This window comes from Mixophyes fleayi, chromosome 9, assembly GCF_038048845.1.
Source record: "Mixophyes fleayi isolate aMixFle1 chromosome 9, aMixFle1.hap1, whole genome shotgun sequence".
NCBI lineage: Eukaryota > Metazoa > Chordata > Amphibia > Anura > Limnodynastidae > Mixophyes > Mixophyes fleayi.
In genome coordinates, this window is record NC_134410.1 from 86,252,496 (window position 1) to 86,274,840 (window position 22,345).

Sequence of the window (22,345 nt, forward strand, 5' to 3'; positions counted from 1 at the left end):
AAAGGATGGCTCTATGTATTGCGCAGGGGTCAGAGGATGGCTCTCTGTGCTGTACAGGAGTCAGAAGAAGGCTTTAAGTATTGTACAGTGGTCAGAGGATGGCTCTGTGTATTGTGCAGAGGTTTAGAGGATGGCTCTATATATTGCACATTGGTCAGAGGATGGCTCTCTGTATTGTGCAGGGACCAGTGGATGGCTCTCTGTGTTGTGCATGGGTCAGTGGATGGCTCTCTGTGTTGTGCAGGGGTCAGAGGAAGGCTCTATATATTGTGCAGGGTCAGAGGATGGCTCTATGTATTGTGCAGGGTCAGAGGATGGGTCTATGTATTGTGCAAGTATCAGAGGATTGCTCTGTATTGTGCAGGGGTCAGAGGATGGCTCTATATATTGTGCAGGGGTCAGAAGATGGCTCTCTGTGTTGTGAAGGTGTCAGTGGATGGCTCTTTGTGTTGTGCAGGGACCAAAGGATGGCTCTCTGTGTTGTGCAGGGTCAGAGGATGGCTCTCTGTGTTGTGCAGCCTCAAAGGATGGCTCTCTGTGTTGTACAGGGATCAGAGGAACACCTCAGTGTTGTACATGGTCAGAGGATGGCTGTCTGTGTTGTGCAGGGGTCAGAGGAAGGCTCTATATAATGTGGAGGGGTCAGAGGATGGCTTCATGTATTGCGCAGGGGTCAGAGGATGGCTTTCTGTATTATGCAGGAGTCAGAGGATGGCTCTCTGTGTTGTGCAGGGGTCAGAGGATTGCTCTCTGTGTTGTGCAGGGTCAAAAGATGGCTCTATGTATTGTGCATTGGTCAGAGGATGGCTCCATATATTGTGCAGGGATCAGAGGATGCCTATGTGTATTGCGCAGGGGTTTAGAGAATGGCTCTATGTATTGTGCAGGGTCAGAGGATGGCTTTATGTATTGTGCAGGGTCAGAGGATGGGTCTATGTATTGTGCAAGTGTCAGAGGATGGCTCTGTATTGTGCGGGGTAAGAGGATGGCTCTATATATTGTGCAGGGGTCAGAGGATGGCTCTCTCTGTTGTGAAGGTGTCAGTGGATGGCTCTCTGTGTTGTGCAGGAACCAAAGGATGGCTCTCTATGTTGTGCAGGGGTCAGAGGATGGCTTTCTCTGTTGTGCAGGGTTCAGAGGATGGCTCTCTGTGCTGTGCAGGGGTCAGAAGAAGGCTTTATGTATTGTGCAGGGGTCACAGGATGGCTCTATATATTGTGCAGGGTCAGAGGATGGCTCTATGTATTGTGCAGGGTCAGAGGATGGCTCTATGTATTGTGCAGGGTCAGAGGATGGCTCTATGTATTGTGCATGGGTCAGAGGATGGCTCTATATATTGTGCAGGGGTCAGAGGCTGGCTCTCTCCCTGTTGTGAAGGTGTCAGTGGATGGCTTTCTGTGTTGTTTAGACACCAGAGGATGGCTCTCTGTGTTGTGCAAGTGTCAGAGGAAGGCTCTATGTAATGTGGAGGGGTCAGAGGATGGCTCTATGTATTGCGCTGGGGTCAGAGGATGGCTTTCTGTATTATGCAGGGGTCAGAGGATGGCTCTCTGTGCTGTGCAGGGGTCAGAAGAAGGCTTTATGTATTGTGCAGGGGTCAGAGGATGGGTCTTTGTATTGTGCAAGTGTCAGAGGATGGCTCTGTATTGTGTAGGGGTCAGAGGATGGCTCTATGCATTGTGCAGGGTCACAGGATGGCTCTATGCATTGTGCAGGGTCACAGGATGGCTCTATATATTGTGCAGGGTCAGAGGATGGCTCTATGTATTGTGCAGGGTCAGAGGATGGCTCTATGTATTGTGCAGGGTCAGAGGATGGCTCTATGTATTGTGCACGGGTCAGAGGATGGCTCTATATATTGTGCAGGGGTCAGAGGCTGGCTCTCTCCCTGTTGTGAAGGTGTCAGTGGATGGCTTTCTGTGTTGTTTAGACACCAGAGGATGGCTCTCTGTGTTGTGCAAGTGTCAGAGGAAGGCTCTATGTAATGTGGAGGGGTCAGAGGATGGCTCTATGTATTGCGCAGGGGTCTGAGGATGGCTTTCTGTATTATGCAGGGGTCAGAGGATGGCTCTCTGTGTTGTGCAGGGGTCAGAGGATTGCTCTCTTTTTTGTGCAGGGTCAGAGGATGGCTCTGTGTATTGTGCATTGGTCAGAGGATGGCTCCATATATTATGCAGGGGTCAGAGGATGGCTATGTGTATTGCGCAGGGATTTAGAGGATGACTCTATGTATTGTGAAGGGGTCAGAGGATGGCTCTATGTATTGTGCAGGGGTCATAGGATGGCTCTATGAATTGTGCAGGGGTCAAATGATGTCTCTATGTATTGTGCAGGGTCTGAGGATGGCTCTATGTATTGTGCAGGGTCAGAGGATGGCTCTATGTATTGTGCAGGGTCAGAGGATGGCTCTATATGTTGTGCAAGTGTCAGAGGAAGGCTCTATGTATTGTGCAGGGGTCAGAGGATGACCTCTGTGTTGTACAGGGTCAGAGGAAGGCTCTCTGTGATGTGCAGCCTCAAATGATGGCTCTCTGTGTTGTACAGGGATCAGAGGAAGACCTCAGTGTTGCACATGGTCAGAGGATGGCTGTCTGTGTTGTGCAGGGGTCAGAAGATGGCTCTATGTATTGTGCAAGTGTCAGAGGAAGGCTCTATGTAATGTGGAGGGGGTCAGAGGATGGCTCTATGTATTGTGCAGGAGTCAGAGGATGGCTCTATGTATTGTGCAAGTGTCAGAGGAAGGCTCTATGTAATGTGGAGGGGGTCAGAGGATGGCTCTATGTATTGTGCAGGAGTCAGAGGATGGCTCTATGTATTGTGCAGGAGTCAGAGGATGGCTCTATGTATTGTGCAGGGTCAGAGGATGGCTCTATGTATTGTGCAGGGTCAGAGGATGGCTCTATATATTGTGCAAGTGTCAGTGGAAGGCTCTATGTAATGTGGAGGGGTCAGAGAATATCTCTATGTATTGTGCAGGGGTCAGAGGATGACCTCTGTGTTGTACAGGGTCAGAGGAAGGCTCTCTGTGATGTGCAGCCTCAAAGGATGGCTCTCTGTGTTGTACAGGGATCAGAGGAAGACCTCAGTGTTGCACATGGTCAGAGGATGGCTGTCTGTGTTGTGCAGGGGTCAGAGGATGGCTCTATGTATTGTTCAAGTGTCAGAGGAAGGCTCTATGTAATGTGGAGGGGTCAGAGGATGGCTCTATGTATTGTGCAGGGGTCAAATGATGTCTCACTCTGTTGTACAGGTGTCAGTGGATGGCTCTCTGTGTTGTGCAGGGTTCAGATGATGGCTCTATGTAATGTGCAGGGGTCAGAAGAAGGCTTTATGCATTGTGCAGGGGTCAGAGGATGGCTCTCTGTGTTGTGCAGGGGTCAGAGGAAGGCTCTATGTAATGTGGAGGGGTCAGAGGATAGCTATATGTATTGTGCAGGGGTCAGAGGATGACCTCTGTGTTGTACAGGGTCAGAGGATGGCTCTCTGTGTTGTAGAGGGTCAGAGGATGGTTCTTTGTGTTGTGCAGTGGGTCAGAGGATGGCTCTATGTATTGTGCAGGGGTCAGAGGATGACCTATGTGTTGTACAGGGTCAGAGGATGACTCTCTATGTTGTGCAGGGTCAGAGGATGGCTCTATGTATTGTGCAGGGGTCAGAGGATGACCTCTGTGTTGTACATGGTCAGGGGATAGCTCTTTGTCTTGTGCAGGGGTCAGAGGATGGCTCTATGTATTGTGCAGGCGGTAGAGGATGGTTCTCTGTGTTGTGCAGGGGTCAGAGTAAGGTTCTATGTAATGTGGAGGGGTCAGAGGATAGCTCTATGTAATGTGGAGGGTTCAGAAGAAGGCTCTCTGTGTTGTGCAGGGTTCATAGGATGGCTCTATGAATTGTGCAGGGGTCAAATGATGTCTCTATGTATTGTGCAGGGTCTGGGGATGGCTCTATGTATTGTGCAGGGTCAGAGGATGGCTCTATGTATTGTGCAGGGTCAGAGGATGGCTCTATATGTTGTGCAAGTGTCAGAGGAAGGCTCTATGTATTGTGCAGGGGTCAGAGGATGACCTCTGTGTTGTACAGGGTCAGAGGAAGGCTCTCTGTGATGTGCAGCCTCAAATGATGGCTCTCTGTGTTGTACAGGGATCAGAGGAAGACCTCAGTGTTGCACATGGTCAGAGGATGGCTGTCTGTGTTGTGCAGGGGTCAGAAGATGGCTCTATGTATTGTGCAAGTGTCAGAGGAAGGCTCTATGTAATGTGGAGGGGGTCAGAGGATGGCTCTATGTATTGTGCAGGAGTCAGAGGATGGCTCTATGTATTGTGCAAGTGTCAGAGGAAGGCTCTATGTAATGTGGAGGGGGTCAGAGGATGGCTCTATGTATTGTGCAGGAGTCAGAGGATGGCTCTATGTATTGTGCAGGGTCAGAGGATGGCTCTATGTATTGTGCAGGGTCAGAGGATGGCTCTATATATTGTGCAAGTGTCAGAGGAAGGCTCTATGTAATGTGGAGGGGTCAGAGAATATCTCTATGTATTGTGCAGGGGTCAGAGGATGACCTCTGTGTTGTACAGGGTCAGAGGAAGGCTCTCTGTGATGTGCAGCCTCAAAGGATGGCTCTCTGTGTTGTACAGGGATCAGAGGAAGACCTCAGTGTTGCACATGGTTAGAGGATGGCTGTCTGTGTTGTGCAGGGGTCAGAGGATGGCTCTCTGTGTTGTGCAGGGGTCAGAGGAAGGCTCTATGTAATGTGGAGGGGTCAGAGGATAGCTCTATGTATTGTGCAGGGGTCAGAGGATGACCTCTGTGTTGTACAGGGTCAGAGGATGGCTCTCTGTGTTGTAGAGGGTCAGAGGATGGTTCTTTGTGTTGTGCAGTGGGTCAGAGGATGGCTCTATGTATTGTGCAGGGGTCAGAGGATGACCTATGTGTTGTACAGGGTCAGAGGATGGCTCTCTATGTTGTGCAGGGTCAGAGGATGGCTCTATGTATTGTGCAGGGGTCAGAGGATGACCTCTGTGTTGTACATGGTCAGGGGATGGCTCTTTGTCTTGTGCAGGGGTCAGAGGATGGCTCTATGTATTGTGCAGGCGTTAGAGGATGGTTCTCTGTGTTGTGCAGGGGTCAGAGTAAGGTTCTATGTAATGTGGAGGGGTCAGAGGATAGCTCTATGTAATGTGGAGGGTTCAGAAGAAGGCTCTCTGTGTTGTGCAGGGACCAGAGGATGGCTCTCTATGTTGTGAAGGGTCAGAAGATGGCTCTCTGTGTTGTGCAGGGACCAGAGGATGGCTCTCTGTGTTGTGCAGGTACCATAGGATGGTTCTCTGTGTTGTACAGGGTTCAGAGGATGGCTCACTGTGTTGTGCAGGGACCAGAGGATGGCTCTCTGTGTTGTGCAGAGACCAGAGGATGGCTCACTGTGTTGTACAGGGACCAGCGGATGGCTCTCTGTGTTGTGCAGGGACCAGAGGATGGCTCTCTGTGTTGTGCAGGGACCAGAGGATGGCTCTCTGTGTTGTGCAGGGACCAGAGGATGGCTCTCTGTTTTGTGCAGGGACCAGAGGATGGCTCTCTGTGTTGTGCAGGGACCAGAGGATGGCTCTCTGTGTTGTGCAGGGACCAGAGGATGGCTCTCTGTGTTGTGAAGTTGTCCCTTGCAGAGCAGAGTTTCGAATGTGAGAGAATAGCTGTTGAGTTTGGTGGCATGTGAGGGAAAAGCTGGTAGACATGGGGTAACGTGAGCGAAAAGCTGTTTTTTATGAGGTGGTATGTGATAGAATAGCTGGTTTGCAAGACTGATATCAGATGCTTATGGTCAGGGAGTGGCATGTGAGAGAAAATCTAGTTGATAGGTGGTGGCATATAAAAAGTAGCTGGTCAGCAAGGGAACATATTTGTGAAAGGCTGATGAGCAGGAGATGGCATGTGAGAAAAGTGGGTGTCATGTGAGAGAACCTGGTTGGCAGTGGGAGGGGCATGTAATAATTTAGGGGGCAGGGTGGCATGTGATAGAGAATTGTTGGTGGGCAGAGGGTGGGTGATTTCACATTTAGATACACAGAATTTGAAAATTATCAATATTTTTACTTTACGAAAAGCCATGAAATTCCATAGACAAAAAACCTTACGGTTTAACATGTCCGATTAAGGTTCCTTACACATCATCTAAAATGTAAAAAAACTATTGAAACTCTTCCACTCAAACTCCAAAAAGCAATGAAATTACGACGATTAAGGCAGAAGCCTTAATGGACGTGTTCCTTGAGCAATACAGTCATGGTAAGCCATCACATCCTGCGGTTAGCTGCAGATTCAGCACTATCATGGAGTGAGATTGCTGTCACTCACAAAATGGTGGAGCTGCTATTTCACAGATTTGTGTGTTCACTGGAATACACACATACAGTACTATTACATTTTCTTAGTTTAGCTTTATCGCAGTTTAGGGCCTGGGTGTCTTAGAAAGAGGCAGTAAAGCAACTTCATAAAAAATTAGAACTACAAAATAACAATAGAGTTAAATTAAATTGATGTGTCAGCCTCTACTTAGTTTGGTTTTCAGCAAGCAATGTCTGACATTACTTTCTTTCACAACCCCTAAGCTAACTTTTAAGGATACATAAAGCCATCAAGACTATTTTAGTAAATTGCACAATAGTGTAATCCAAATGCATAGAGAGATTTTCTTCAGGAATCCATCAGCCACGGGAAACATATTTTGTGAGGAGGAATGTATTGCAGATATATTTTAGGATTAGGCACAATATTGGAGGGAGGAATGCTCTACAAGGATCTGTCAGGAGCGATAGTATGTTGAGTGGAGGGATGCTTTGCAGGGATCGTCCGGGAGCAGATACTGTTTGGTGATGAGCTAAGTTCTGCAGGTATCTTTTAGGAGCAGGCACAGTCGTGCAGGGAGAAATGCTCTGCAGGGGTATGTCAGGTGCAAGTATTGTGTTTCAGGAGGAGGGATATTCTGTAGAGATCTGCTGGGAGCAGGTACAGTGTTGGTGAGAGGAATGCTCTGCAGGGATCTGTCTGGAGGGGGTAGTATGTTGAGTGTAAGGATGTTTTGCAGGGGTCTGTCAGCTGCAGGAAGTGTTTTGGGTGGAGGAATGTTTTGCAGGGATCTTTTAGGTGCAGATACTGTTTGGTGATGAGCTATGCTCTTCAGTTATCTTTAATAAGCAGGTACAGTCTTGGAGGGAGAAGTTGCTTTACTGTCTCTTTCTAAGACACCCAGGCCCTAAACTACGATAAAGCTAAACTAAGAAAATGTAATAGTACTGTATGTGTGTATTTCAGTGAACACACAAATCTGTGAATTAGCAGTTCCACCATTTTGTGAGTGACAGCAATCTCACTCCATGATAGTGCAGAATTTGCAGCTAACCGCAGGATGTGATGGCATACCATGTCTGTATTGCTCAAGGAACACGTCCATTAAGGCTTCTTCCTTAAACGTCGTAATTTCATTGCTTTTTGGAGTTGGAGTGGAAGAGTTTCAATAGTTTATCTTACATTTTAGATGGTGTGTAAGGAACCTTAATCGGACATGTTAAACCGTAAGGTTTTTTGTCTATGGAATATATATAAATAAATAAATAAATATATATATATATATATATATATATATATATATATATATATATATATATATATATATATATATATAATTAGGAGATTTTTAGGCATAATAGCCAAGACACTAGTCTGTGTAGCAAAAAGTTCTTCACAACAAAGGAGCGGGGTGGAGCAGCCGAGCAGAGCGGTGCATGCTGGAAGGGGAGGGGGACGTCGGGAAAGAACTTTATTCACACTGTCTGTCATTGACAGTGTGATACTTACTGCACAGAGGTGCCACCGGACAGTAAGACTGTCACATGATCACCAACTGACATCAGTGATCATGTGTGAGATGCGCCGGGCGGCCCGGGCGCATCGGAATGAAGAGGACGGTGGAGAGTGAAAACCAGCAGCAGGTGACCCGCCGCCGCTGCACATCTCTCCCAAGCCGCTGACTAGATTAGAAAATCTAGTCAGTGGGGCCCTGCAGGTCCCGGACCCCTAGGCAACTGAACCCCCTCTCCCTATAGTTTTCTCTGTATCACCTCACTTACCTTTAGTTGCAGTGGCCGTTCTGCTGCATTGCTCCTCAGACAGACAGGAAGTCTGTCTGTGCCCCCTCACTTACCTTTAGTTGCAGTGGCCATTCTGCTGCATTGATCCTTAGACAGACAGAAAGTGAAGTGAGCTCATCCTGTCTGAGGTCATTCAGCAACATCTGCGACAATGACACAATTGACTTGGCCACGCTTCCATGACACTGCAGCGAGATCTCCTCTCCTGGAGGGGAGATTTCAGAAGTTGTAAATTATGATATACACTTTTACAAATTCCCATATAATTCACACACAGAGCAACTGACTCAGTATGACTGGTGCTTATGCAGTGCCTGATCAACCACTAGGCTGACCAGGCTGCAGCCTGGGGCACTGGGTCCCGGGGGGCACGGTGCTGTGGGTATTTATTTATTTTTTCATTCATTTTTTTTTCATTCATTTTTTTGTTCATTCATTTTTTTCCGGTGGGGGGAGGGGGGGAAGGTGGGGGTCGCCACGGGGTTTGCCGCATGGGGGGTCGCCACGGGGGGGGGGTCGGGTGGCGCAGGAGGGTGGAGGTGGCGACGATCAAAAGCATTGGTGGTCAGTGGTCAGCAACAGGCAGCCAATCACTAGGCTGCCTGATGCTGTGCAGCAGACAGGAAGCAGGAAGTCTTCACTTCCTGTCTGCTGATCTGAGGAGCGACGCTGGGCAGCACAAGTCAACTACAGGTAAGTGAAGGGGGGGACTGCCATGTATATCTATAGGGAGGGAGACGGTGGGACTGCCATGTATATCTATAGGGAGGGACTGCCATGTATATTTATAGGGAGGGAGAGGGGGGACTGCCATGTATATCTATAGGGAGGGAGAGGGGGGACTGCCATGTATATCTATAGGGAGGGAGAGGGGGGACTGCCATGTATATCTATAGGGAGGTAGAGGAGGGGACTGCCGTGTATATCTATAGGGAGGGAGAGGGGGGACTGCCATGTATATCTATAGGGAGGGACTGCCATGTATATCTATAGGGAGGGAAAGGGGGAGACTGCCATGTATATCTATAGGGAGGGAGAGGGGGTACTGCCATGTATATCTATAGGGAGGGAGAGGGGGGGACTGCCATGCATATCTATAGGGAGGGAAAGGGGGGGACTGCCATGTATATCTATAGGGAGGGAAAGGGGGGGACTGCCATGCATATGTATAGGGAGGGAAAGGGGAGAACTGCCATGTATATCTACAGGGATGGAGGGGGGACTGCCATGCATATCTATAGGGAAGGAGAGGGGGGGGGGAACTGCCATGCATATCTATAGGGAGGGAGAGGTGGGACTGCCATGTATATCTATAGGGAGGGAAAGCGGGAGGACTGCCATGTATGTCTATAGGGATGGAGGGGGGCTGCCATGCATATCTATAGGGAAGGAGAGGGGGGAACTGCCATGCATATCTATAGGGAGGGAAAGGGGGGGGACTGCCATGCATATCTATAGGGAGGGAAAGGGGGGACTGCCATGTATATCTATAGGGAGGGAGAGGGGGGCTGCCATGAAAATCTATAGGGAGGGAGGGAGGGAGGTTTATATGTGTGAAGGAGGACAGAGGAGGGGGGCTGATATATGTGACTGGGGGAGTTTTGATGGGACGGGGGGGATAGCTACAGAGTGTAGGTAAGGAAAATAGCTGCAGGGGGGATGGATGCAGGGTGGGAGGTAAAGAAAATGGCTGCAGGGGGGGTTAAAGAAAATGGCTGCAGCAGGGGTTAAGGACAAAGGCTGTGGAGGGAGGAGTTGGAGGCTGGTCAAGGAAAATGGCTGCAGTTGGTATTTAAAAAATAGAGCAGCTTTGTGGGGCATAATCTCATGATTGTGTGGTGGTTACATGGCTGCTCTCTGTGGTCTCAGCAATCACTAGAACACTAAATATTAGTGAGATGGGGCTGGTAGAGGTTTGTATTTGATTGGCCACAAATATTCAGATGTTGCTTATATATGCCTGTACAATGGGGTACTTTTAGCTGGCCTTAATGGAGTGTTTTGTTTTAACTAAAGGGTCTAACCATTCAGAGTTTGTTAACACTTTGCATTATAATAATTTTTTGCATTTTCAAAACAGGACGCCAACTTTCCAGAAGCCAGCGAGAGGATAACAAAGTTGCAAGTGAGAAGAGCAAGAACAGGTAAGAGACAATGGCACAATCTGTCTAAATTTGAATGCTGGAGAATACACCTGAACATTCATATTCAGGAGTGTTCCTTTACACCTATATATTTGGGGGGGGGGGGGGGGGGGGCGCTGTGGCCGTATTAGCCTAGGGCGGCCAGAACCCTTAATCAGGCCCTGTGCTTATGTGTCCCAAGCTGGTGCCCAAATGAGAGTGCAGGGATCCAGGCTTTGGCAGTAATAGTCTTTCACGATAATGAGTTAAATATTAAGTATTAATATACAATTGCCGATGTACATCCATGTAGTACAGTGGTGCATAGCATAATTATCTGAACTAGCATGCTACAAGTGCCACTGCAAATAGCCTTGAATGTCACTTGTCGGTCCAAGTACAGTGCCAGAGAAACAATTATGCAAATGGTGAATAGTCAGTGGTTTGAAAACAACCAGAAACCTAGTTCTCTATAAATCAATCAATAATAAGTACTAAGGTGTATATTGGTTGTATGCTACTGCTTGTGAATGTAAATGATCACAAATCTTAGAGAGACTTTACAGTTACAAAACTGACATATTTTACTTGACTTCTCAACATGTTGTGAGGTGCCCACAGGGGGAGGGGTGGGGGGATGTCCGAGTGCCCAAACGCCGCAGGGGGGAAAAGCCCCTGACTTCGTGTGCAGGGCACTCGTTTTGCTGTAAGGGAAAGGGGGAGAATACGGGAGGGACAGCTCCACAAGGTGAGTGCAACAAGGGAACAGTCCTCGCCGCGGCTATACTCACGTACGCGACTCTCCAATGATGCCCCCTTGACTCCTGCCTGCTACCTTGTCTTCCGATCAGCACCTGCAAGACAAGAAAGACAACACAACAACAGCCCTTCCCCAACACCTCTGTTACTTACCCAATCCCGAGGGAATGCTATGGACCTCACCACACAGTTCTTACCACCGACTGACCACTCTCGCGTCCTGAGACACTGTGCCCCCACAGGCCTATGCCCGTGGCCCAAGCCCCGGCTGTTAAGCTTGCCTTATCCTGGGGCTCAGGACTTAGGTGCCCTTCCGGATGGATGGAGGGGTTCTAAACACCGCTCCAGGACTCTACTGCATCACTTTTCAAAGTAGTTTACATTCTGCTTCCTTTAACTAAAATAGCTGAGTATCATGTCTGAGCTTAGTATCTGTGCAATGTCCTCTCCCCTTGCATCTGATTTGAATTTTCAAGCATCTCCTTGTTAGCTCTTAACTGAATTTATTATTTTCCATAACACATAATGCAGGGGTGGCCAACCAGTCAGAGGCAAAAAATATCCATAGATGTGGCAAAGAGCCAACTTTACCTTTTATATATGTGTGCATATACATATACATAGTATAAACATGCGCATACATACCAGACCAGTGGTGGGATTCAAATAAATTAACAACTGGTTCTCTGCCCTAATGACCGTTTTAAGTATACAAAAGCATATACCGAAAGGTATTTTAATATTTCATGCATTTAATACGCAAATTAATATGCATTTAATGCATATTAATATTCAAATAATTTGATACGCAAATAATATTTTATGCTGCTAATATCAAGATAATAATAGTAATGAGTCATGTTATGCCACGCAGTAGTGCCCCCATTTCAAATTGTGCCACTGTAATGCCCCTCTTCATCACTCTCTGCCATACTGCTTTTGCCCCTCATAACACTCTGCCATGCTGCTTTTGCCCCACAAAATACTCTGCCATGCTGCCTTTGCCCCTCAAAACACTCTGCCATGCTTCCTTTGCCCCTCAAAACACTCCACCATGCTTCCTTTGCCCTTCAAAACACTGTGCCATGCTGCTTTTGCCCCTCAAAACAATCTGTCATGCTGCCTTTGCCCCTCAAAATGCTGCCTTTGCCCCTCAAAACACTCTGCCATGCTGCCTGTACTCCCCCCTTCACACACTGCCATGCTGCCTGTGCTCCCCCCTTCATTCTGCCATGCTGCCTTTGCTACCCCTTCACACTCTGCCATGCTGCCTTTCCTCCCCTTTACACTCTGCCATGCTGACTGTGCTCCCCCTTCACTCTCCCATGCTGCCTGTGTTCTCCCTTCAATTTGCCATGCTGACTTTGCTCCTCCTTCACTCTGCCATGCTGCCTGTGTTTCCCCTTCACTCTGCCATGCTGCCTGTGCTCCCCCTTCACTTTGCCATGTTGCCTGTGCTCCCCCTTCACTCTGCCATGTTGCCTTTTCTCCTCCTTCACACACTGCCATGCTGCCTTTTCTCCCCCTTCACACTCTGCCATGCTGCCTGTGCTCCCCCTTCACTCTGCCATGCTGCCTGTGCTCCCCCTTCAATCTGCCATGTTGACTGTGTTCTCCTTTCACTCTGCCATGCTGCCTGTGTTCCCCTTTCACTCTGCCATGCTGCCTTTGCCCCCTCTTCACACAGTGCCATTCTGCCTTTGCTCCCCCTTCACTCTGCTATGCTGCCTTTGCTCCCCCTTGCTTCCGTTCCTTCACTTACCTTTTCTATCGGCTTCTTTCTTCTCTTGTCTTCTCTTTTATTCTCTTCTTGCTTCTTGATTGCAGACTCCTCTCTGCGCCGCTCTTCACTGAACGTCGGGCGTAATGACGTCACGCCTGACATTCAATGCTGACGGAGCAGAGAGGAGGAGTGCCGACATGGACAAGTGAGTATTTTTTTTAAAGGAGCCTGCTCAACCCACCAACGAGATGGAGGACTCAGCCTGTATTCAACAGTTCGCCGAACCAAGCCTAAAATTAGGTATCGTTTCTGGCGAACCGGTGAGAACCGTCTGAATCCCACCACTGTACCGGGCACATATACTTTGAAAATATAACATAATTTACAATATCTTCTAAGTGAAAAAGAAGATATCCAACATTGCCAAAATATTTAGAATAATAATCAACTCAGCTCTTGCCTCGTTGCTGTGTCCAGCTGAGGAGGGTTCAAAGGGTACTTACAGTCTCTCCACAGTAGCTCACGCTGCTTCTATATCCACAATCGCTGTGGAGTGACCTGTTGAAGTGGGGATAACAAAAAGTCATAAATAGCCAACATGCCCCCAGACTTCTTCACATTCCCACCAGACCTCACCACGAGCCCCTTACATACACATCAGTCTCTCCACATGCCATGAAGTCTACCCACATTCCCCGTACATGCCATCAGCCTCCCCACATGCCACATACATACTAATCAGCCTCTCCACATGCCACATACATGACAATCAGTCTCTCCACATGCTGCATACATGCCAATCAGCCTTCCCACATGCCCCATACATGGCAGTCAGCCTCCTCACATGCCCCTTACATACTATCAGACCTCACCAGATGCCCATCAGACGATCCCGCAAATGCCATCAGACCTCGCAACATGCCTTTTATATGCCACAAGATCACCACACATGGCCCTTATATACCATCAGACCTCACCAGATGCCCATCAGACCATCCCACAAATGCCATCAGACCTCGCCACATGCCCCTTATATGCCCCTTATATGCAATCAGACCTCGCTAGATTCACCTTATATGTGATAAAACCTCGCCAGATGCCCTCAGATCACTCCACATGCCCCTTATATGCTATCAGACATCACCAGAACCCCATCAGACCACCCCACATATGCCATCAGACCTCACCACATGTTCCTAATGTGCCACAAGATTACCCCACATGCCCCTTATATGCCATCAGACTTTTCCAGATGCTCCTTATATGTCATCATACCTTGCAACATGCCCTCAGACCTCACCAGATGCCCCTTATATGCCACAAAAGCACTCCACATGCCCATATATGCTATCAGACCTCACCAGATGCCCATCAGATTACCCCACATATGCTATTAGACCTCACCATATGCCCCTTATGTGCCACAAGATCACTCCAGATGCGCCTTATATATTATCAGACCTCACCAGATGCCCATCAGACCACCCCACCTACTCCATCAGATCTCCCCACATGCCCATGAGCCTAACCAAATTTTATTAAATTTAACAATACGCCTCTTACTTTTCACACAGCCGCTGGACCCGCGAAAAAGGAAAGAGGGAGAGCATGCTGCACTGTCTCCTCCCTGAATGGAGTGCTTACACACTGCGATCTCCCTGCACTGTGCAGAGGAGGCCACATGACCGGGAGTCGGCACTGGCTGGGGAACGAACTGCCCCTGCCGGCGCCTGGAATATCGGAACTGCATTGACAGGGGATTGATCTCCCCTACCAGCATCGGAGCCGCATGTCAAAAGAGGTGCATGTGGCTCAGGAGCCACGAGTGGGCCACCCCTGCATAATGTTTCACATGTTCACTATTCCTTTAAATTGTAAGCTCCTTTGACAGAACAACAAGATATATTGTTTCACTGAGCATCACAATTATAGCAAGCAACTAATGAATAACTAGTTTTATGTGTCTAGTGTAAATAATGAAATCAAATGTCTAATTGATTTCTAAGGTTCTTTATGTAGTGTTTCATAATTTACTTTATTTTGTAGTGTTTTATAAATGCAAAATAAATCCTCTCTTTGCCCATAAAACAGGCAGCATTATTTTTTCTTTGTGCTTCCAGGTGGAATATATCTGAGCGATTTGTAGTGGACCCTTCTGGAAAATGGTACTATCGGTGGTTGCTTGTAATTACATTACCTGTACTATATAATTGGTTCTTACTAGTAGTCAGGTAAGTCTGAATGTAACTTAAAGGTGGTGTAGAGGAGTGTTTCTTAAATCTGGTCCTCAGGAACCCTAACAGTGCATGTTTTCCATATCTCCTTGCTTTAGCAGAGGTGTATTAATTACAAACTGACACATTGTAATAGATCCACAGGTAGTATAATTATTTCCCTTGTTACGTGGAAAGCATGCACTGTTAGGGGTCCTGAGGACTGGGTTTGAGAAACACTAGTGTAGAGGATGTTTTACACAACTTCCTTACCCCCCCTCACTGATTACCAATATACAGCCCCCATTATATTCTACAAGTATTGAAGCTTGAGAATTATTTGGGGGGAAAAGGCAGGAACATTTCAGTATGAAGATAACACCTGATCTGAAAGTGCTTTTGTTATCCAATAAGATGCTGCCATCATATTAACACAATCCTGTCCCTTTTTACAGTCTTCCATGCACTGATGCCTGGATAATACATTTAGGAGACAGTATATCAACCTCCTTTTGACATTGCTAAATCTTTAAATTTAATTCTCTACTTATCATTATTTTGTTTTCACCAAGCTATTTCCTTCATGTCTGTTAATTATTTATTCATGTTCTTTATTTCTTTATCTATGTTTTATAGGGCATGCTTTAATGACCTTCAAACCAGTTATATTATAGTGTGGCTCACATTGGATTATTTCTGTGACATCATATATGTTATTGACATCATAGTTCGACTCCGTACAGGTGATTTAAATATTTAATCAATAATGCTGTTATATGAGCTAATTTCAGTAATAGTGGCACTTAGAGTAGTATTTCAAAATACATCATGTTTGCTTTTTTGCAGAAGACATATCAAAATATCATCTTTTAAGTGGCTATACAACTGTTGTCTTATGCATTAAAAACATATTTACCAAGACAGCTCTGTAGCAATGTCAGAATCCTGCTTATATGGAAATGTATGTTATGTCAGAAACAAAAATTCAGGTGCACATTACAGCTCTGCACTCTATTTTCTTTTCTTTTTTTTTAGGATTTTTGGAACAGGGACTACTTGTAAGAGATCCCAAGATGCTAAGTGACAACTACATCCGCACTTTGCAATTTAAATTGGATATCCTCTCTATACTTCCCACAGACCTATGCTATCTGGCACTTGGACTTAATCGTCCAGAGCTGCGGTTCAACAGGCTTCTACATTTTCCACGTATGTTTGAATGCTTTGACCAAACTGAGACTCGAACTAGTTACCCTAACATGTTTAGAATATTAAATCTAGTTCTATACATCCTACTCATTATTCATTGGAATGCCTGCATTTATTTTGCTATATCTAAGGCAATTGGTTTTGGCATGGACACATGGGTTTACCCAAATGTGACAGATCCTACCTATGGCTATCTTATCCGTGAATATGTCTACTGTCTGTACTGGTCCACTTTGACACTCACTACCATTGGGGAAACTCCTCCTCCTGTCACAGATACAGAGTATCTTTTTGTCATTTTTGATTTTCTGGTTGGCGTGTTGATCTTTGCTACCATTGTGGGAAATGTTGGTTCCATGATCTCTAACATGAATGCAACCAGGGCTGAATTCCAGGCCAAAATAGATGCCATTAAGCACTATATGCAGTTCAGAAAGGTAAGTAAAGATTTGGAGGCCAAGGTCATCAGATGGTTTGACTACCTTTGGACAAACAAAAAGACAGTGGATGAAAAAGAAGTGTTGAAAAACTTGCCTGACAAATTGAGAGCTGAAATTGCCATACATGTTCATCTGGAGACACTAAAGAAGGTCAGTTGCTACTGTAGCATAATCATTTCTAAATATCTGTTTTCTATAGCTTTTCATACATCACTTACAGAACCTGTTGCATCACTTCCATTGACTGTTTTACAAAATAACGTTCTATAACAAATTTATGATTTATGACTTTTCTTGGTTGCATTATACAATTCCTGTGTAATTTATAACTACTAATTACTACCTTTGTAAACAGGGCCAAAAGCATTGACCCAAGTCCTGTAGCTTTGCCTTTCTTAATACTTGCTATTTTCCACCTTTTTTTCTAATGTATCTTTCCTCTGTCTTCTTTGATTAATGTACTATGTTTTTTCTTATCAGGTACGGATCTTTCAGAACTGTGAGGCAGGTCTTTTAGTGGAGTTGGTTCTTAAACTACGACCTCAAGTTTTCAGCCCTGGAGATTACATCTGTCGCAAAGGGGATATTGGCAAAGAGATGTACATAATCAAGGAAGGAAAACTAGCTGTTGTTGGAGAGGATGGAATCACTCAATATGCTGTTCTGACTTCAGGGAGTTGCTTTGGTGAGATTAGTATTCTCAACATTGAGGGGAGCAAAATGGGCAACCGTCGGACAGCCAACATTCGTAGCACTGGCTATGCTGACCTTTTCTGCCTTTCAAAAGATGATCTGATGGAGTCTTTAGTAGAGTACCCAGATGCCAAAAAGATCCTAGAAGAGAGAGGAAAAGAAATACTTACAAAAGAAGGACTGCTTGATGAGACAAAAGAAAAAAATGCATTAAAAGGTAAATCTGCTGAAGAGAAACTGGAGCTTCTAGAATCCAATGTAGACCTGTTGCATACTCGATTTGCACGTTTGCTTCGAGAATATAGCATTGCCCAACAGCGCCTCAAACAAAGGGTCACCCTGTTGGAGGGAAGATTAAATGACATTCAGGATAATGAGATCTCCTTAGATGAAATGGACGGAAAATAGCTGCTGCTAACAAATTTATGTTTCTCAATTAGAAAATTGCTATATAAAGTTTCTTACCTATATATTTCACAAATATATTTTGAAATGCTCCTTTAGTAGTCAATGTTCTGAATAAATAATTTAATTACAATTATATTGATTGACTTTTGATTATATTTCCATTGGACTCCAGCTCTAACATTGGTAGATTCTTTAAATCTACTATCCCTGACTTTTTTTTCTGCATACTAGTTGTGGTGGAACTCACAGATCTTGATAGTTAGATAATTGTACCCACAGGGATTTGAACAAACAGATTACTAATTACTTGATTTTCACCATATGGTTGTTTATCTAGTGCTGTATCTCTTGGGGACTACCATAGCAACCATGCAGACTTACTTTATCACTAAGGAACAAGCTATGCTTAAACAAACTTGCTCATAGATGCTTATTACTTTCAGCTTTTCTCATCAGATTAAAATGAATAGGACTTTAGCCTAGCCAAGTCAGAATTATTATTATTATTAATATTATTATTATTATTATCTTTAATTTATAATGCGCCACAAAAGGTCCACAGCGCAGTATACATGACATATACAGAAAACAGTGACCCATGACACAACATGATACAGAAAGAACAAAATATTAAGAACAAAAATATATACACACACACACACACAGGAAATATGGTAATGCAAATCAAATTATTTCTGGGACAATAAGTGAAAGTGTTGGTAGAACTCAGCGAGAAGTAGGCCGAAGCTTAAGAAAATAGGGCTAGGGAAGCAGGCCAAGAGGTACAGAGTGTGATGGAATAGTAGAAGGAGCACACAAGGAAAGAGGGCCCTGTTCCTGACGGGCTTACATCCTAAAGGAAAGGGGGAGACACAAATAGGGTGGTACTAACTGGGGGAGAGAGCCGGGACAAGGGAGTTAGGAGGAGGAATGATAGACTTAAATAAAGAAATGAGTCTTAAGGCCACGCTTGAAGCCTTTGAGAGTAGATGCTACCCTGATGGAATGTGGAAGATCATTCCGCAGCTGGGGAGCAGCCCTGGCAAAGTCCTGGAGATGGGAGTGAGAAGAGGTGATCAGTGAAGTAGTGAGGCGGCGGTCACAAGCAGAGCGGAGGGGGCGGCTAGGAGTGTAGGTAGACATGAGATTGGAGATGTAGGGAGGGCAGGTGTAATGCTTCTGTCCCGCAAGTAGTTACTGTCCCGTTACCCGCATTTCATTTTTCTGGAAACTGCCATGTTCCAGCATTAGACTAACTTCATTTATTCATTCAGCTATACTCAGTTCGGCACAGGTGTAAGTCTATTGCACTTCTGGACCTCCCTCCTCTTGTCATTGGCTGAGAAGTTCTGGAGCACTATTTAAACCTCCTGGATTCACCTGTCTGATGCCTGTTCTTCAAGCTCACTTCCTGTAGCCTGTGGTTCTGGTTCCTGTCCTCCTTGCGGATCTCTGCTACTGCAGCCTGCTCTCAGTTTGTGGCCTGTGTTGAACCATCGCTGCTCCAGCACTACTATTACCATCTCCAGTGTACTTCATCGTGACAGCTCCGGTTCTCTCATCACTACCACTCAGAGCCTGTCACGGGCACTAGGAGTTGCTTACCCGAGTTTCACCAGATGGAACTCTGCTAGAGAGGCGGGGTTATGGCACGCACCTCAAAGCAGGCAGGTGAATGATTGGAACGACACAACAGCAGGAGAGTAGAGATAGTCTGAGGAAGTCAGCGACTTGCAGCTATGGTTAGAGGAAAGTCAGCGACTTGGAGCAGTAAACTGGAGGCTGAAGATAATGTAGATACGAGGAGTGGACGTGGATAGGTGATGGTAGGTAGAGGAGGAGTCAGTGGTCTGTGTACAGCAAGTTGTACCACTGCAGTGATGGGAAGAATAGTACTAGTGCGGGTAGGAAGCAGGGTAGTCGGTGGTCTGCGTTCAGCAAGTTGTACCACCGCTATGGTGAGGAGTCTGGTCCAGGTGTAGGTAGGTAATAGGAGAGTCAGTGGTCTGCATATAGCAAGTTGTACCACCGCTGTGATAGGAGGACTTGTCCAGGTGCGGGTAGGTAGCAGGGAAGTCAGTGGTCTGCGTGTAGCAAGTTGTACCACTGATGTGAGAAGGAATGAGGACTTGTTCAGGTGCAGGAGAGTGAAGTTGAAAGACAAACTGTGGCTGTATGGAAACAGCGTGAGTAGAGCAATGTCTTGTGAGGCAGAGATGGAAGGCACAATGAATAGTCTGTATGGAGTAGATGCCTTGCAGTGAGGAGAAGCTGGTCACAGCAGATATGCACAATAACGCTAAGTAGTAGCGTGAGGAGATATCGTAGCTTGAGTGAAAGCTTGTCCTAAATGAAGCAATGCAGTAACACAGTCTATATGGGTACTTGTACCCTGTGCAGCAAACAACAATGGATACAACTGGTATGAGAGCAATAGGCAATAGTCAATAGTCAGTAGAGCATACCCAGTTATGTAGATCCGGAATAAGCTGAGAAGTGAAGCGTTGTAGCGGTATGGGAACCGCCGCTGAGTTGAGCGGGGAGCAGTGTGGAAGCTGAAGCACGAGTAGAGCTGGAAGCAGTTTTGAAACTGTACACACGAGTAGAGCTGAAAGCAGTTTGGAAACTGCACACAGGAGTAGAGCTGGAAGCAGTTTGGAAACTGCACACAGGAGTAGAGCTGGAAGCAGTTTGGAAACTGCACACAGGAGTAGAGCTGGAAGCAGTTTGGAAACTGCACACAGGAGTAGAGCTGGAAGCAGTTTGGAAACTGCACACAGGAGTAGAGCTGGAAGCAGTTTGGAAACTGCACACACCTATAGAAGATCACTGGGAGTGAGACTTCAAGATCAGGCAACTACCTAAGGCTGCAGGTGCCTTAAGTAGGGAGGGGTGATTGATCCATCAATCACATTAGTGGTCAGGTGTAGTTGTTAAAGGGACCTGCGCATGCCCAGTGCGACAGGAAGGCGGACGGCCGCGGTTCCACACAGGTGTGAGCGGGAAAGATGGAGAACCACGTACCAGAGAGGAGGCACTCACACTCCGGTGAGTGACAGAGCCGCTACTACACCTGTGACTCATCAGCTGTTACTACGAGTTACCTCCACTACTTCAGTCTGCTCTCAGTCTCTGGCTTAGTTGAACCATCGCTGCTCCAGTACTACTATTACCATCTCCAGTGTACTTCATCGTGACAGCTCCGGTTCTCTCATCGCTACCACTCAGAGCTGCTACTTCACCTGTGACTCATCAGCTGTTACCACGAGTTATCTCCGCTACTTCAGTCTGCTCTCAGTCTCTGGCTGAGTTGAACTATCGCTGCTCCAGTACTATTATTACCATTTTCAGTGTACTTCTTCGTGACAGCCCCAGTTCTCTCATTGCTACCGCTCAGAGCTGCTACTACTATTGTGACTCATCAGCTGTTACCATGAGTTACCTCTGCTACTCCAGTCTGCTCTCAGTCTCCGGCTGTGTTGAACTTTTGCTCTTCCAGTACTGCTAATACCATCTCACCTGTACCACATCGTGACAGCTTCAGTTCTCTCACCGCTATCACTCAGAGCCGCTACTACTACTGTGTCTCATCAGTTGTTGCTACGAGTTACCTCTGCCACTTCAGTTTGCTGTCAGTCTCCTGCTGTATTGAACTATTACTGCTCCAGTATCACTATACTATCTCTGATGTACTTTATTGTGACAGCTCCAGTTCTCTGACCGCTACTGCTGTGAACCGCAACTGCCTTGGTGACTCATTGCCTGTTCTCCCCAGTTACCTCTGCTTCCCGTGTGCTCAGCAAAACTCTAGTGCTGTACTCCAGCTGTTACAGTATCTCAACCTATCATCATTGGATACACCATTGTGACAGCCTCCACTTTTCCTTGTTGTACCACAGGACATCTATTCTCCTTGTGCCTTATTAATCTCTACCTGTGTTACTTGGCTCCTCCACACCATTCTGCTGTTCACCCTCTCACAGGACCGAGACCTGCAGGTTTGGTGCCGCTAAGTCCATACCTCCTTGTGGGGGTTCCTGGTGAAAACCACCTGCCTGATAGACTCCGCGCCTGTGGGTGGGCTAAGCCATGTCCAGCAGAGCCTAGGGATCAGTTTCCTATAAGCCAACCGTGACAGTAGGATTGATTAAGAGCTTTAAAGGAGAGGGTGAGAAGTTTAAATTTAATTCTGTAGGCCATGGAGAGCCAATGTTGGAGGAAGACAGCAGAGATAGAGCGGTGGGAGAGAAAAATGAGGCAGGCAGCAGCATTGAAGATAGATTTAAGAAGGTCAAGGTCAGGTAGGCCAGAGAGAAGGAGGTTACAGTAGTCAAGGCGAGAGATTACAAGCAAGTGAACAAGGGTTTTCGTAGCTTCTGTCGTGAAAAAGGGGCATATCTTGGATATATTCCGAAGGTGGGAGTAGCAGGATTTTGAGAGGAACAGAATGTGAGGCATTAAGGAGAGGGAGGAATCAAGGATGACCCCAAGGCATCTGATTTGAGGGACAGAAATGAGGGTAGTGTTATTAACAGAAATAGAGAGGGGGGTGGGAGAGTCCTGGAAGGGGGGAAGACGATAAGTTCTCTCTTGGAAATATTGAGTTTAAGGAAGCGTTGGGACATCCAAGATGAGATGGCCAA

The 22,345-nt window shown here is 46.4% G+C and overlaps 1 protein-coding gene across 1 annotated transcript in view; it reads left to right on the forward strand.

The window, feature by feature from the left end:
• CNGA2 (cyclic nucleotide gated channel subunit alpha 2) overlaps positions 1-17,702 on the forward strand; it is a 63,463-nt gene extending 45,761 nt beyond the window's left edge. The window contains exons 4-7 of the mRNA XM_075186282.1: positions 14,860-14,970; positions 15,589-15,695; positions 15,988-16,751; positions 17,082-17,702. Of these exons, the coding sequence (XP_075042383.1) occupies positions 14,860-14,970; positions 15,589-15,695; positions 15,988-16,751; positions 17,082-17,702 (1,603 nt within the window). The remainder of the gene's footprint in view (positions 1-14,859; positions 14,971-15,588; positions 15,696-15,987; positions 16,752-17,081) is intronic.
• The last annotated feature ends 4,643 nt before the right edge of the window (positions 17,703-22,345 follow it).